The following is a 17,987-nucleotide window of genomic DNA, read 5'->3' on the forward strand; positions in this document are numbered from 1 at the left end:
GGTGCATGATTCGATTCCCTTCCATCCCCTCCCCTTTTCTAGGACCTCCTAGTAAGAAGACAGAGATAGCTTCATATGAGAGAAAGTCAGAGCACCATGTAGTGCATGTGATGCTGGGTTCAAACTAGGAGCCTCGGCATCACACTCCACCAGTTGAACAATCTCTCTGCCACACTAGTTTTCTAACACTTGGATCTGATCACTCTTATTAGCTGCACTTTCAACCGCATCTCAACATCGTGAGAATGTCAATTTCAGCTGACATGTAGTGTTTACCACATTGATTCAACATACTCAAGTTTGTTTTTTTTTAATTACTACAAAGATTCAGTTAATGTTTTAATAAACGGAGACTTTCAGGGTGATTGCTAGGATGGAAAACAAGAGCTTAAAAAGGTAATCATTACAATAGAAAAGTGCTGGTACAGAGACTAGCTCTGTCCAATAAACAACTACATCCAACCCACCCCCATAAAAAAATAAATAAAGGGGGCTGGGTGGTAGCACAGCAGGTTAAGCGCACCCGGTGTGAAGCACAAGGACCAACGTAAGGATCCCGGTTCGAGCTCCCGGCTCCCCACCTGCAGGGAAGTCACTTCACAATCGATGAAGCAGGTCTGCAAGTGTCTGTCCTTTTCTCCCCCTGTCTTCCCCTCCTCTCTTGATTTCTCTCTGTCCTATCCAATAGCAATGACATCAATGATAATAATAATAATAATAACCACGACAACAAAACAAGGACAACAAAAGGGAAAATAAACAAATAAATAAAAGATGCGAGTTCATCCTGCAGATTTTCAAAGCCAAGTCTCACCTCGGTTCTAGTGGGCTCATCAATGTGACTAGCAAGAGTCTCAGTGTTGCACGTTTACAGCAAATTAGACAGGACTCAGGTGTCACACCCCAGTACCAACGCCAGTTGTTGTTTTTAAAAAACTGCAGAATATTCAGAATGATACTATGCTGAAGGAGGCCTGGGGAGGTAGCCCAGCAGTTTATACTTTCATGCGTGAGGTTCCAGGTTCAATCCCTCACACCAACATAAGTCAGATCTTAGCAGTGCTCTGATTAAACAAGCAAAACTATACTAAAGCGAATGCTGAGAGCTATTTACCAAATTGCTTTGCAAACTCCAGCTCTCATTAAATACAAATTTCGAAACATTTAGAAACTTCCAAGTTGAATCACGGAAATGGCCAGTTTATATTTATTTATTTTTTCTACTTTCATCATAGTTCCACTACAGTAATGGCACATCTCAGAGAAGAAATGGCCAGTTTATATGTGATCCACAGCCTTCCCCTGCATGGGAATCAAGGAGCCAAGTATTTAAGACAATTTTTACTGAAAAACCTTTTTTTTTTTTTTTTGCCTCCAGGGTTATTGCTGTAGCTTTGTGCAGGCACTATGAATCCACTGCTCCTGGAGGCCATTCCCCCCCTTTTTTATTCCATAGGACAGAGAAAAATTAAGAGAAGTGGGGGATGTAGAGAGGAACAGAGAAAGACAGACACCTGCAGACGTGCTTCACACTGCTTGTGAAGTGTCCCACTGCAGGTGGGGAGCAGGGGCAGGAAGCCAGTTCCTTGCACAGGTCTGTGAGGAGTGATATGTGCATTTTACTGGGTGTGCACCACCTGCTACAAAGACACCTTTAGCAAAAGCAAGCAAGCCAATGTACTGAGTTGAGCTGGAAAGGGAAGATACTGTCATATGCACAATTTTACCAAATAGTATTTCACTTCAGGTCTTGTGAAATCCAGTAAAATATTATTCAACACTAAAGCCAAAACCCAAATTAGCTGTTAGATTAAGATGAAGTTGTTCAGAATTAAGGAGCAGGCGGCAAATACACACTGACTGGGTCCACTTTTCTGAAAACTTTAAGGAGAAAGTGAAGCCAGAAGCAAGTGAATGACAAGCACTGATTCAGAGCAGATGGAAACAGTTGCTGGGGTAACAGTACAGCGGTCATGAACAAATACTTTCATGCCCTAGGCAGCAAAGATCCCAGGTTCCATCCCCAACACCAGTAGTACTCGACAAAGAAAAAGAGTATTTATATATGTGCCAACAACAGTACTGTCACCATACACCCCACACCTAAGAAAAAGGAAAACACAAACAGACACCACCACTCCAGCTCCATCGAGTTAAAACAACAAGAACAAACAAGCAAAGGAGGCAGGGGAATGGAAGGGGACATAAAGGTAAGTGCATAGAGTTTGAAATAAACTGCCAAGAAGTACAACCCCCCCATCTTTCTCTTTTGGCCATCGCTGGGGATTTTGCTCCTCCGGGCCCAGAGAGACAAGCACACCAAAGCACGGAAACTTCGTGCGTGTGTGTGTGTGTGTGTGTGTGTGTGTGTGTATGTGTGTGGTGACGGAGGGGCGGGAGAGCAGAGAGACACGCACACCACAGCATGGAAACTTGCCCTGCAGTGTGAAGGCTGGGCTTGCGCATGGGCTGCACAAGTGGCAGAACAGGCACATTTCCAGGAGTGCTAGCTTGCTGGCACTCATTCCCATTTTCCTATCCTTTGGTTAAGTCACCTTCAGGACCTGACTGGATTTACTGAATCAAGGTACAAATAACTTGGAAAGCATAAAATGCTACACACTAATTTTGGTCACCTCAGCTACCCATTTCCATGCTTGAGCAAACCAAAGAATACACCTACTGTTGATTTTTATACCTTGTGGAATTTGTAAACATTCACTGAGGGTATTGGTAGTGAAAGTAAGCAGAAGAGTAGTAAAGGCAAAAAAGGAAGAAAGAACAAGGAGGAGCTCCAAGGGGACAGGCAGTGGCACATGCCGCAGCATGATGTGCATGTTACAGTGTGCAGGAGCTGGGTCCAGGCCCTCGGTCCCCACCTGCAGGGTGGGAAGCTTCACAAGCAGCGAGGCAGTGCTGCAGGTGTCTCTACCTCCCCTTTCCTCTCAATTTGTGTCTATACAGAAATAATATTCAAAACCATGGTAAAAGGAGGGGCTCTATTGTTGAGGTGGTTCAGCAGTAGAGCATATGCTTATGACAGAGGTGTGCTCTCCTCTCTCAAAATATTGGTAATATTTTTAAAACAACGTATTTTAATAAAAGAGAGACAGACAGACACACCAAAGCACTGCTGAGGTCTGGCTTATAGTGCTGCTGGGGATTGAGCCTGGAACCTTAAAGCCTAGTCACGATATTCTTTTGTATAACCATTATGCTGCCTCCCCAGATATCTTTATTTTATTGGTTACAGACAGAAATTGAAAGGGAAAGGGGAAATAGAGAGGAGAGACACTTGCAGCACTGCTTCATGACTTGTGAAACTTTCCCCTTGCAGGTGATGACCAGGGGCTAAAATATTAATAATAATCTAATTGACATCAAATATTCACACTATTCTAATTTAAAAAACAAACCCTACTCCCAGGTATTAAATAAATACAAATGGGTGGGGGCCAGGTGGTAGTGCACCTGGCTAGGCACACACATTACCATGTGCAACGACCTGGGTTTGAGGCCCCGTTCCCCAACTGCAGGAAGAATGCTTAACAAGCATGAAGCAGGTCTGCAGGTATCTATCTTTCTCTCTCTTTCTCCATCTCCCCCTCTTCTCTCAATTTCTGTCAAATCCAGTAAAGCAGAAAGGGGGGGAGAAAAAATGGCCACTGGGTGCAGTAGATTCATAGTGCTGGCACCAAGCCCCTCACTAATCATCCTGGTAGCAATAAAAAAATAAAAATAAAATAGTGGCCCGGGAGGTGGTGCAGTGAATAAAGCATTGCATTCTCAAGCATGAGGTCCTGAGTTCAATCCCCAGCAGCACATGTTCCAGAGTGATGTCTGGTTCTTTCTCTCTCTCTCCTCCTATCTTTCTAATAAATAAAATCTTAAATAAATAAATAAATAAATAAATGAGAAAGAGACAGAGTGAGTAATGTATCAGTAAGAGGAAGAGGGAAACAGTGAGAACTAGAGCACTGTTCTAGGGCAGCACGAGGGCTTCAAATCCTATGCTATATCTGCTATGCCAGTGACTGGGACTGCTCCGTCTCTCAAACAAAGAATGAAAAAGTCAGAAGTTGGGCAGTAGCACAACGGGTTAAGCGCACGTGGTGCAAAGCGCAAGGACCAGCATAAGGATCCCGGTTCGAGCCCCCGGCTCCCCACCTGCAGGGGAGTCGCTTCACAAGCGGTGAAGCAGGTCTGCAGGTGTCTGTCTTTCTCTCTCTCTCTCTGTCTTCCCCTCCTCTCTCCACTTCTCTCTATCCTATCCAACAACGAGGACATCAACAGCTACAACAATAAAACAACAAGGGAAAAAAAAGGGAAATAAATAAATATAAAAAAATAAAAAACAATGAAAAAGTCGACTGTGGAAGGCCCCAGTGGCATGAAGCCATGAGTTTGCATCTTGGCTCTGTCTTTAAATAAAAAATAGAATAAAATGGAATAGAAAAAAAGAAAAGCATCTCAGTGGTAGAGTACAGGAGTTGCCAGCATGAGGTCCTGGGTTTGATCCCTAAACTGCACCTGCCACACATAGCTAATCGGTGCTCTGGCTCTTTCTCTTACAAAAGCAAGCACAGTCGTCCCTCGCTTATTGAGAGGTTCCTCAGTTCCAGACTCTACTGCGATAAGTGACTTTCTGAGAAGTAGGGTTCTTTATTTATAAATGGAATGTTTCCGTAATTGGAATACAGGGGCGTATAACAAACTCAACAACTAAGCATGTGCGGTATCATTTTCACCGTCTCGATCAATGTTTTAATGAGTACATTAGAAAAGCCCTGATAGAGTGAAGCTGTGAAAGCCAAAGTGCTAAGTGGCGAGGGACGACTGTAGAAACAAAGCGGGAATGATAAAAAATTCTATTATCGGGAGTCGGGCTGTAGTACAGCGGGCTAAGCGCAGGTGGCGCAAAGCACAAAGACCGGCATAAGGATCCCGGTTCGAACCCCGGCTCCCCACCTGCAGGGGAGTCGCTTCACAGGCGGTGAAGCAGGTCTGCAGGTGTCTGTCTTTCTCACCTCCTCTCTGTCTTCCCCTCCCTCTCTCCATTTCTCTCTGTCCTATCCAACAACAACAACAATAATAAATACAACAATAAAACAACAAGGGCAACAAAAGGGAAAAAATAAATAAAATAAAAAAAAATTCTATTATCTCCCAATTCTATACAATTTCAGTGAACTTAAAAAACTACTTAGTAAATAAAAAATTGGAGGTATATTAATTCTTGGCCTTCTGAAGAGGGATCTCACACGCACACAAAAAAGTGTATTTCTGAGCTAACACAGCCTTTAGTTCCCACTGACCAAAGTGATGTCTGTGCCAAGGCTTCTGTGTGTGAAAAGGCTGGCCTCTGCAGAAAGGTCACATGTAAGTGGCCATGGCATGAAGAGGTGTTATCACTGACTTGTCATGGGTTCTCCTTAAACACTCAGTTTGAAGAGCTCTGCCCAACCCAGAAGGTAGACTGAATGCACCATACCATGACCCATCTCTGTCTGGGCATAAGTGCCAATGATCTCCAAGTTCCAGGAGGGCATGAAGAAGCGTTCCTGCTGTTCTGCGGTTGCCTGGTGAAGCAAGGTAGGCAGGAACATGCCCAAGTGAAGATCCAGAGGCTCAGGCCGCCCTCGGTGCACAAAACTTCGAAGGAACACCAAGGACGGTCATTTGACAGAAGAGTCATCAGGTGAGAGAGAAACAGCAATTTCAACAAAGAAAGCAAGGGAAAGAGAAAACAAAACCTTCTGTAAGTATGAGTTAGTTGGGTGGAGTTTATCATGGGAGAAGCACTGTTCCTTTCTGTATTTAACTAACTCTTGGAAATTTCCATTTTTCTTAAATCGGTAAGAAGTATTTTCTTATGCTATCCACCTTGAAAAGAATGGATTTTGGCAGGGCTGTTACTGATTTGAAAACCTGTGTCTCACAAAAGCACCATGTAAAACAAGGAGAGAATTACAGACTTCAGTTAAATCAAAGGAGACTGAAAATTTGAAGAGGCTGTTCAGAATGAAGAATCCAAATTGACGTACTCTGATGAGATGACACTCAGTAGTTCTCTGAGTGATAATATGAGCCCCATATTCCTAAATGCACAGGTCTACATCCCTCACGCAACCGATTCAGATTCACTAATAATCAGTCATGTGCTTCTGAAACAATACAGAAAATGACAGTGCTCTTCATCCCAGTAATTAATTTCACAATTAAAAAGGCGTAATTTCAAGTAATAACTGTAACAATAATTATACACAGATTCATGCATAGCAAGCTCTCAATTGCAAGTATACAAGACTTGTCACTAGTATAACACTTTAAGTAGTTTTTTTTTTAATCTTCATTTATTGTCTAGAGATAGCCAGACATTGAGAGGGAAGAGGGTGATGGGTGAGGGGAACGCCTGCAGCCCTGCTTCACCACTCACAAAGCTTTCCCCCTGCAGGTGGGGACCGGGTGTTCGGATCCTGATCTTTGCATGTGCGCTCAACCAGGTGCACCACAACCCAGTCCCTTAAATTCACTAAGGTCATTATTTTCCATTTGAAATTTTCATGTGATTTGGACTTTTGTTTGAATGTATTTCTTTTTTTTCTCCTTCTTTTTTAAATCTTTGTTTATTGGCTAGAGACAGCCAGTAATTGAGAGGGAGAGGAGACCAAGAAGGAGAGACTCTGATAAGACACCTGCAGCCCTGCTTCACCACTTGTGAAGCTTTCCCCTTGCAGGTGGGGGCTGGGGGCTCGAACCCAGGTCCTTGCACATTGTAACTTGTGCTCTCAACCAGGTGCACCACCACCTGGCCCCCGAGTATATTTCTAATAGGAAATAGTTCTTATGCCTTGTATTTTTCCAACTTACTAGCTTGGTATTTTAAATTTCAGTAACCAGTTCTATTTTGCTCTTATTAGTCTCTTTAACTCATACAAATTAACCTAAAAAATAGTTTAGTTCTAAATATCTATTTGTCCCATATAAGGTAAGGTGAACAAGAATTAGGGCACACAGTTCAGAAAGGGTTGGTTAATGAATAATGTTTTCTGAATGGTGGCTGCTTTTAGTCACATATTAAAAAAAAACAAAACCAAACAAAGAATGTCTGACTAATTTCCTCATTTTACAAAGAAATTAAGGCTGGGATGAAATAGGGCCTTCAGGTCAGGTCAAAAAGACCTTGTTTTACAGGCAAAACTAGGAAATCATGTCTTAATGAGCACACACAACACAGACGCAAGGCAGTGATAATATTAGAAAGACCTGCTAAAACCAGAGCTTAGCCACTGAAATGCTGGGAATTCTGTGAGATGTCACCACTGGTGGAAACTGGGTGAGAGGTCCCCCAGAACCTCTCGATGTACTTTTGCAATTTACTATAAAACAGTCACTTCAAAGTAAAAGTTAAGGCTGATATTCCCCCCCCTCACAAACAGTAATACTAAGTGTCTTCAGTTTTTAAAGAATAGTTTTGAGTAAGAAAAAGAAATGTAGAAAGCCGTGTGTGTAAACACACACACATACACACACACATACACACACACACACCACACACACACATACACACACACACACATACACACATACACACACACACATACACACATACACACACACACACACACACACACTGTGGCATGGGTCCAGATACTTCTGCTGCTGAAAGGCTACTTTGCATTACTGGAAACTAGAAGAATTTCTGGCATAGCAAAGGGCACTGTGAACAGCCCATCAGACTCACGGGCAAGGGTTTGTATTGGTGTGTTGTATTACAAAATGAGAAGGATACCCAGGGAGGGTTACCACAAAAATACACTTAGGAGGGTCAGGAATAAAACTGCTACAGTCAGGAATTGTATTGAAACTGAGTAATTCTTTCAAAAGAAGACTCTCTTGAGCAGGGGGAGACAGCATAGTGGTTATACAAAGAGACTCTTACGCCTAAGGCTCCAAAGTCCCACATTCAATCTCCCGCACAGGGATTGAAGAAATCACAAGTGCATCTTTATGGACAGCATGACTACAATCCTAGGCAATTAACAACAAAACATCAACAGTGAATGGATTTAGATAAACTATAGGTTATAAGAGAAATAAAAGTCCCCACATTCTTATCTACTAGGACCATACAAGTAGAAACTCCAGGTAAGAGAGATAATATACAAAAGCAATAAAATATTTAAATTTGTTAATAACTTAGTTTAGGATATTAAAGGCTTATCTAAGAAAAAATATATTGAACAGGATGAATAAACTGTATGAATAGTAGGAAAGAAATGGCTAATTCCTAGTAGAGAAGATCAAAGATAATACTTCCCAAGGTAAGAGTGTAATGTAATATGTATTTTAAATTCCTATGGAATATTATTTAAGAATGTGACCAAAAAAAAGTGGCAAACCAAGATTAGATTTCATTTAAAAGAATAAATATGTGTGAATACAAATATAACTTAAAATGTAAAGGGTATTAAGCTCACCTTAGCCAGATTTTAAAAATCTAATAAAGCAGTAAGTCAAAGTTATGATGTTCAGAAAAAAACAAATCAGTGTAATACAGTGAAGGTTCCAGAAATAAACTGAAAGTTTTAAAGCTCTAAGGTGAACCAAAAACCAAACAAACCCCATCACAATGAGAAAAGAGATACTAGTAAATAAACACAGACAATGGTTTGGGATTCATTCCTCTCTTCATACAAGTCACAATATTAAACACAAATAAAACAAGTCAATGATAGAAGATGACTTAAAATATGTGAAGAGGATTTATGTCTTTTTACAGAAAGAAAGCATTAAATAAGGTAAAAAATATTTCAGTAGAACAAATATTGGAAGGAGACAACACACTCTCATGTAAGATCAATATGTACACTGGATTTAATAAATACCCTATGGGGAGAAAGCAGCTTTTATATATAGGAAATCAGATATTAAGATACAACATGGAGTCAAAGCTAAGTTCACTAGCACTGAAAATAAAAACTTTAGCTCATACTGTAATTTAAGTAGTAAAATAAAGTGACCATGTTATGGAGTTATGGAAACACAATACACCTACTCAGTTGTTAAATGTATTATAAACTGGTTCAGAAAAGTCTTGAACATTGCAACAGAAGCTATAAAATGTTCATTCCCTTCAATGTAGTAATTCATTTTTTTAAAAAGTTTGTTTATTTATTTATTTAATGAATAAGAGAGGCACCAGAGCACTACTCTGGGCATATGTGGTGCTAGTGATTAAACTGGAACCTCAGGTTTGCAAAGCACCAGCTCTACATGCTGAATTACCTCCTTAGAAGCAGTATTTTTTTACCAAGTAAGATATTCCAAAGCTACAACCAAAAAGAGCACAGTTTCTATTAAAAAAAAAAAAAGTTTAGCCCCCACAACTATAAACATCTAATTTTTGACAAAAGTGCCCAAACTATTAAATGGAAAAAGGAGAGTTTCTTCAACAAATAGTGTTGGAAAAATTCAGTTGAGATATGCAGCAGAAAGAAACTGAACCACTACATTTCACCACATATAAAAGTAAACTCCAAATTGATCCAGGACTTGGATGTTAGACCAGAAAGTATAAAATAATTAGAGAGAAAAATATTGGCAAAATTGTTTTCCATCTAAGTTTTATAGACATGTTAGACGAGAAAGTATAAAATAGAGAGAAAAATATTGGCAAAATTGTTTTCCATCTAAGTTTTATAGATATCTTCAATGACACAAGTCCAACTGCAAGGATGACAAAAAATAAACAAACAAATGCATGGGAGGGACTACATCAAACTAAAAAGTTTCTGCACTGCAAAAGAAACCACCATCCAAACAAAGAGATTCCTTACAGAATGGAAGATTTTTACATGCCATACATCAGACAAGAGGCTAATAAAGAACTCACCAAACTCAGCAACAAAAAAACAAAAGAACCTATCCAAAAATGAGGGGAGAATATGAACAGAATATTCACTAGAGATACAAAAGGCCAACAGATATATGGAAAAATGCTCCAAATTAGTGACTGTCAGAGAAATGTAAATAAAGACGACCGTGAGATACCACTCCAACCCTGTAGGCATGTCACACATCAGAAAGGACAGACACAACAAACGCTGGAGAGGCTCTGGGGTAAAGAGGAAGTGTACCCACAGAACAGGGCTTCTCAGTGCCATGGCATTTCCATATAGTGCTGGGGTGCAAACCCGCCCAGTGCACAGCATGAGACACATGGCCTACTGGGTGAGCTGTATATTGACGTGGTCCTTTATTTCATATTGACACAATGGGGCTTTCAAAGCTGCTGCAATATCTGTAAAGCCATAGCTATGGGAGTCGGGCGGTAGCGCAGCGGGTTAAGCGCAGGTGGCCCAAAGTGCAAGGACCAGTGTAAGGATCCCGGTTCAAGCCCCCGGCTCCCCACCTGTACGGGAGTCGCTTCACAGACGGTGAAGCAGGTCTGCAGGTGTCTGTCTTTCTCTCCCTCTCTGTCTTCCCCTCCCCTCTCTATTTCTCTGTCCTATCCAACAATAACACCACCAATAATAACTGCAACAATAAAAAACAACAAGGGCAACAAAAGGGAATACATTTAAATATAAATATATATATATATATAAAAGCCATAGCTATAATTTTAGTTCTATTTTCTTGGTGGTAGTAGTAGTGATAGAGAAAAAGGCAAGAACAATTTTTTTAAAAAAGATTTTATTTATTTATTTATTTATTTCCTTTTGTTGCCCTTGTTGTTTTATTGTTGTTGTTGTTGGATAGGACAGAGAGAAATGGAGGGAGGAGGGGAAGACAGGGGGGAGAGAAAGACAGACACCTACAGACCTGCTTCACCGCCTGTGAAGAGACTCCCCTGCAGGTGGGGGAGCTGGGGGCTCGAACTGGGATCTTTACGCTGGTCCTTGCGCTAGAACAATTCTTATGAAGCGACCAGAACTTGAAATGATTGACATTCCAAAACCTCATATATGTCTGCAGTGTCTTCTCTCATAGAGGCAGAAAGATTAGCTCAGCAATATATATATATATTCAAGCCCATTTAGCCTCAGAATACTCAGTACCCTATGCCCTCTAGAAATAACATGATCATCACAACAGAAAAATTCTACAGTGATGAATAGTAATAAAACAGGGTTCTGGTGGGAGTTGGGCAGCACGTGGCGCGAAGCACAAGAACCGGCGTAAGGATCCTGGTTCGAGGCCCCAGCTCCCCACCTGCAGGGGAGTCACTTTACAGGTGGTGAAGCAGGTCTGCAGGTGTCTAAGATGTCTTTCTCTCCCCCCCTTTGTGTTCCCCTCCTCTCTCCATTTCTCTCTGTTCTACTAACAATGGCATCAATAACAACAATAATAACTACAACAATAAAAAACAAGGGCAACAAAAGGGAAAATAAAAAAATAAATATAAAAAATTAAGAAATTGGACATCTAATCTTTGACAAAGGTGCCCAGACTATTAAATGGGGAAAGCAGAGTCTCTTCAACAAAAGGTGTTGGAAACAATGGGTTGAAACATGCAGAAGAATGAAATTGAATCACTGTATTTCACCAAATACAAAAGTAAATTCCAAGTGGATCAAGGACTTGGATGTTAGACCAGAAACTATCAGATACTTAGAGGAAAATATTGGCAGAACTTTTTTCCGCATAAATTTTAAAGACATCTTCAATGAAACGAATCCAATTACAAAGAAGACTAAGGCAAGTATAAACATATGGGACTACATCAAATTTAAAAGCTTCTGCACAGCTAAAGAAACCACTACCCAAACCAAGAGACCCCTCACAGAATGGGAGATCTTTACATGCCATACATCAGACAAGAGGCTAATAACCAGAATATATAAAGAACTTGCAAATCTCAACAACAAGACAACAAACAATCCCATCCAAATATGGGGGGAGGACACGGACAGAATATTCACCACAGAAGAGATCCAAAAGGCTGAGAAACACATGAAAAAATGCTCCAAGTCTCTGATTGTCAGAGAAATGCAAATCAAGACAACAACGAGATACCACTTCACTCCTGTGAGAATGTCATATATCAGAAAAGGTCACAGCAGCAAATGCTGGAGAGGGTGTGGGGTCAAAGGAACCCTCCTACACTGCTGGTGGGAATGTCAATTGGTCCAACCTCTGTGGAGAACAGTCTGGAGAACTCTCAGAAGGCTAGAAATGGACCTACCCTATGACCCTGCAATTCCTCTCCTGGGGATATTTCCTAAGGAACCCAACACATCCATCCAAAAAGATCTGTGTACACATATGTTCTTGGCAGCACAATTTGTAATAGCCAAAACCTGGAAGCAACCCAGGTGTCCCACAACAGATGAGTGGCTGAGCAAGTTGTGGTCTATATACACAATGGAATACTACTCAGCTGTAAAAAATGGTGACTTCACTGTTTTCAGCCGATCTTGGATGGAGCTTGAAAAAATCATGTTGAGTGAAATAAGTCAGAAACAGAAGGATGAATATGGGATGATCTCACTCTCAGGCCAAAGTTGAAAAACAAGATCAGAAAAGAAAACACAAGTAGAACCTGAACTGGAATTGGAGTACTGCACCAAAGTAAGAGACTCTGGGGTGGGTGGGTGGAGACAATACAGATCCAAGAAGGATTCAGAGGACCTAGTGGGGTTGTATTGTTATATGGAAAACTGGGAAATATTATGCATGTACAAACTATTGTATTTATTGTTGAATGTAAAACATTAATTCCCCAATAAAGAAATTAAAAAAAAAAAAAAAAGAAAAAGAAAACAGAAGTAGAACCTGAACTGGAATTGGTGTATTGCACCAAAGTAAAAGATTCTGGGGTGGGGAGAATACAGGTCCAAGAAAGATGACAGAGGACCTAGTGGGGGTGGTATTGTTATATGGAAAACTGGAAATGTTATGCATGTACAAACTTTGTATTGACTGTTGAATGTAAAACATTAATTCCCATAAAGAAATAAAAACCAAAAAATAAATAAAAAAACAGGGTTCTGTACCCGATAGTTATTTCAAAATTACAAAACACAAACATTTTCCTTTTTCTCTCTCTCTTTGCCCTTCATCCTTCCTCCCGCTTCCTCCTCTTTCCCTTTCTCCAAAGGAAGAGGACCTATGAATGCAATCTTTATATCCTCCGGAGACCTTCCTTTAGGTTCATTATTCCAGTTTTGCAAGCTATTCATCAGGATCAGAATCTGCAGTCCCCTTGGGGATTATGATAAAGAACATTGTCTTGAGTCAATTAACAAATCAAGAACTACTAAATAAGATATTTTAAAAGATGAAGATTTCCAGGTATTTGTATTCCCTCCTTTTCTTTCCTTTATTTCCATGACCAAAAATGAAACTAGGCAACTCAAATCCAAGACTTCTCAAATCTACCAATGGCCTTGTCTACAAAAATAAAACTATTTCACATGCACAAAACATTTTCAAAGTAGCCATTTTATTAACAATTTAATCCAAGAGTCCACGTACTTATCCCATCTCACTGCTAGAATGAAATGAAGAGAATACTGAACTACATCACTTAAAATTCTATCTTCTGCTTCCCACTAGTGGGCAATGAAAGGGCAAGACACTGTTTTTAACCCTGTTAAATAACCACATATTTAACTATAATACATTTAGATGTTGCCAAGGCATTAGTACTTTAAAAATTTCCAACAAAATCTTTAATACTTAGACACCAACACAGTGGGGTATTTTACCATCTTCCAGCTCACTTTTTCTTTTTTCCTTCCTTCCTTTTATTTTTCTTTCTTTTTTTTTTTTTTTTTTGTCTTTGTTTTTGCTTTAATTTTTCTACCAGAGTACTACTCAGTTTTGGCTTATGGTGGTGCAGGGGACTGAACCTGCAGCCCAATCTGCTATTCTGCATTAAAATGGATGCATTTAGCAATGTTTAAGTGAAATAACAGTGAAGGATTTTTCAGGTCAGAATTGTGGATCAATTTATGGGGACATGACCTATAAGAAGGCAAGAAACTGAATTTTATTTAAGATTAATATTGGAAAACAAAATTTCAAATGTATACAGCAACAGGAAAAACAAATGCCAAAAGTCACTGGTTAATTGAAGTCCTGAGGGGGGTTACCACTGACCCTCAAATGTGGACTAACCGTGGCCCATTTCCGTCTGGGCGTAGGTGCCAATTATCTGGAGTTCTTGGGACCGTTGCAGCCATTTCTCTTGCTGAGCAGTGGTGCCCTGATTCAGCAAGGTAGTTATAAACATGGAGTAATTGAGGCCCACAGGTTCCACAAAATTGATCATATGTAGTCTACAGGAGAGAAAAGAAAAGGATCTCAGCCTTACTCTACAAAGTGCATTCTGCCACCTATCTGTGCCAATCCGGCCCTTGGGATGAAATTTAAATCAAATTTCTTATGAAATTTAAGTGCAAAAATTATACTATGTAAAGGTCAATAGCAGAATCTGGCGCTCTCTCTTCTCCCTTAATCATGTCTGGACCAATGTTCCTTTTTTAAATTCTTTATCTGAGGCAGGAAGCAAATTCTACTTATGTTTTAAGCCTCAAGACTCCTTTTGTTTTTGGCTTTGTTGGTGCCATTTGTTAGTTGGACTGACTGGATTTTGCTTTCTTTTCTTTTAATATTCATTCTCTTTTGTTGCCCTCGTTGTTTTATTGTTGTAGTCATTATTATTGTTGATGTTGTCATTGTTGTTGGATAGACAGAGAGAAATGGAGAGAGATGGGGAAGACAGAGGGGGAGAGAAAGATAAGACACCTGCAGACCAGCTTCACTGCCTGTGAAGCGACTCCCCTGCAGGTGGGGAGCCAAGGACTCGAACCGGGATCTTTATACCAATCCTTGCACTTCGTGCCACGTGCGCTTAACCCGCTGTGCTACTGCCCGACTCCCTTTCATTTTTTTTTTAAGGGTTTACTTGTTGGTTTGGAAATCAAAAGAAATTCTATTGCTATTTGAAGAGCTCCTTCTTCTAAAGGAATAATAAACTATTTTTCCTAGATAGCTGCTGTGAATAGTATGTATGTTTCCAGAACAGAATAGGGTTCTAAAGATCTTCAGATTGTACAGACAGGTAATGTGAGCATGTTAAAAACATGTCACTGGGGCAAGGTGGTGGCGCACCTGGTTGAGTACACAAGTTCCCATGTGCAAGGATCCGGGTTTAATTCCCCGGTCATCACTCGCGAGGGGCCGGGGCGTGGAGCTTTAAGGGTGGTAAACCAGCACTGCAGGTGTTTCTCTTTCTCTCTTCCTTTCTCCCCCTTTCCATCTCAGTTTCTCTGTCATTATCCAGTAAATATTTGAAAGAAAAAAAATTTTCTCAATCTTATCACTAATTTTTTTTAATATGGTTTCAGATGAAAGGCATGAAATCACAAAGCAATGTGCTGCTCTCTTAACACAAAGCATAAGCAAGACTTTGTAAAATAGTTAAAATACAAATCACGGGGGTCGGGCGGTAGCGCAGCAGGTTGAGCGCACATGGCGCAAAGCACAAGGACTGGCATAGGGATCTTGGTTCGAGCTCCAGGCTCCCCACCTGCAGGAGAGTTGCTTCACAGGTGGTGAAGCAAGTCTGCAGGTGTCTGTCTTTCTCTCCCCCCTGTCTTCCTCCTCTCTCCACTTTTCTCTGTCCTATCCAACAACGAATGACATAAACAATAACAATAATAACCACAACAAGGCTACAACAACAAGGGCAACAAAAGGGGAAAAAAATGGCCTCCTGGAGCAGTGGATTCATGGTGCAGGCACTGAGCCCCAGCAATAACCCTGGAGGCAATAAAAAAAAAAAAATCACACCTACTAGTCATCCTTGGCTACACAGTTCTAGTGTTACTAGCTCGCACAGATGTTTATTATGTATGTAGACATAAAAGATATTCTTAAAGACTGACTAGGAAACAAAATCACCAATTTATCTTTGACTGAACAATAAGCAGAGCATGAGTTAAAAAAAACCAAGAAATGCAAAATATATACCTGAAAGCAGAAGTACACTAGAGTTTGCAGTGAGTTCCCCCCAACACCTCCTCTCCACTATTCCGAGCTTTGGGTCCATGATTGCTCAACAATGTGTTTGGCTTTGTATGTTAACTCTCTTTTCAGCCACCAGGCTCCAGATGCCATCAGGATGCCAGCCAGGCTTCCCTGGACTGAAGACCCCACCAATGTGTCCTGGAGCTCCGCTTCCCCAGAGACACACCCTACTAGGGAAAGAGAGAGTCAGACTGGGAGTATGGACCGACCAGTCAACGTCCATGTTCAGCGGGGAAGCAATTACAGAAGCCAGACCTTTCACCTTCTGCAACCCACAACGACCCTGGGTCCATGCTCCCAGAGGGATAGAGAACGGGAAAGCTATTGGGGAGGGGATGGGATATGGAGATTGGGTGGCAAGAATTGTGTGGAGTTGTACCCCTCCTACCCTATGGTTTTGTTAATGTCTCCTTTCTTAAATAAATAAATAAAAAGGCAGTATTAGTGAAATGAAGAAAAAAAAATGCTGCCACTTTACTTTCAGAAAGGCCCTGCAACCGTCTCACCATCTTAAAAGAAACAATAAACACATCGACTTATTACCCAACTTCCTAAATCACATACATTATCCCATTATTTTCTCTCACACAAATCACAATCCACTAAGAAGTCATTCTGTGTATACACCTAGTATTAATTTTTTAATTAGCCCAAACAACTGAATATAACCACTGTAGATTCCAACAGCAAATAACGTTAGTGCTGTAAGTCACGTGTAAAAGTTAATAGAAGCTGCTCAGCAGAACCAGTGAAGAATGTTTTCTTTGTTGATGGTAGTTTCCAGACATAAGTTTAAGGTGGAAGATCACCTTTCAGGGAAGATGAACATAGACACAAAAGTCTAAAGAATGACTGGGTTAGTCAACACTAAAATGGGCTTCTTAGCACCAAAGTAAAGGACTCTGGGGTTGGGGGAGGGTTCAGGTCCTGGAACAGGATGGCAGAGGAGGACCTAGTGGGACTTGAATTCCTCTGTGGAAAACTGAGAAATGTCACACATGTACCAACTGCTGTATTTTACTGTTGACTGTAAACCATTAATCTCCCCCCAATAAAGGGGGAGAAAAGTGCTTCTTAGTACAGATTCTGAGTTTTTTTTTTCGTATTTATTTTCCCTTTTGTTGCCCTTATTGTTTTTCATTGTTGTTGTAGTTATTATTGTTGTTGTTACTGATGTTGTTGTTGTTGGATAGGACAGAGATAAATGGAGAGAGGAGGGGAAGACAGAGAGGGGAAGAGAAAGACACCTGCAGACCTGCTTCACCGCCTGTGAAGTGACTCCCCTACAGGTGGGGAGCTGGGGGCTTGAAGCAGGATCCTTACGCCGGTCCTCGCCACATGCACTTAACCTGCTGTGCTATGGCCCGACTGCCGATTCTGAGTTTTTATACTAATGTTAGTTTAAACTGAAAGGAATGAGGAGAGTGAAGGGTTGTGAATAAATTAAGAGTCTTAGGTTGCCTTCTCCTTCTCTTCTTCTTTTCCCAAACAGGGGTTTGCACTTGCATGGTCCCACCACTCCTGGAGGACTTTGCTTTTTCTAGATACAGGGTGAGATACAGAGGAGAAAAAGACCAAGAGGAGAGATACCACAGCACTGTTCCACTGCTTGAGGAGCTTCCCCACGGCATGCTGCTCTCACGCGGCGGCCCGCAGCTTGGACTCAGGTCCTTATACATGGTGCTATGTGTGTTCAACAGGATGATCTCCTAACCCCAAGGAACCTGAAGTTATTATTTAAAAACAGTGCGCTCGCCATCAGTTTCGGCTTATGATAATGATGGAGACTGAAACTGAGAGCTCAGAGCCTCAGGTGTGAAAGTCGTTTTGCACAGCCATTATGCTATCTCCCCAGCCCTAATAAACGCACCCTTAGGGATATGGACACACACACACACAGAGACAGAGAAGACAGGCAGAGAGAGAGTGCTGGCGTCCGCAGAAAG

The 17,987-nt window shown here is 41.0% G+C and overlaps 1 protein-coding gene across 3 annotated transcripts in view; it reads right to left on the reverse strand.

Moving 5' to 3' along the window:
• ACOX1 (acyl-CoA oxidase 1) overlaps positions 1-17,987 on the reverse strand; it is a 48,990-nt gene that overhangs the window by 24,107 nt on the left and 6,896 nt on the right. The window contains exons 2-3 of one of the 3 annotated variants that reach the window (XM_060202790.1): positions 14,128-14,288; positions 5,492-5,652 (exon numbers count right to left, since the gene is read on the reverse strand). In XM_060202790.1, coding sequence (XP_060058773.1) covers positions 5,492-5,652; positions 14,128-14,192 — 226 coding nt within the window. In that variant the 5' untranslated portion in view covers positions 14,193-14,288. The remainder of the gene's footprint in view (positions 1-5,491; positions 5,653-14,127; positions 14,289-17,987) is intronic. The other 2 variants (XM_060202788.1, XM_060202789.1) reach the window with 2 other exon arrangements.

The sequence above is a fragment of the Erinaceus europaeus genome, chromosome 12 (assembly GCF_950295315.1).
Source record: "Erinaceus europaeus chromosome 12, mEriEur2.1, whole genome shotgun sequence".
Lineage (NCBI taxonomy): Eukaryota > Metazoa > Chordata > Mammalia > Eulipotyphla > Erinaceidae > Erinaceus > Erinaceus europaeus.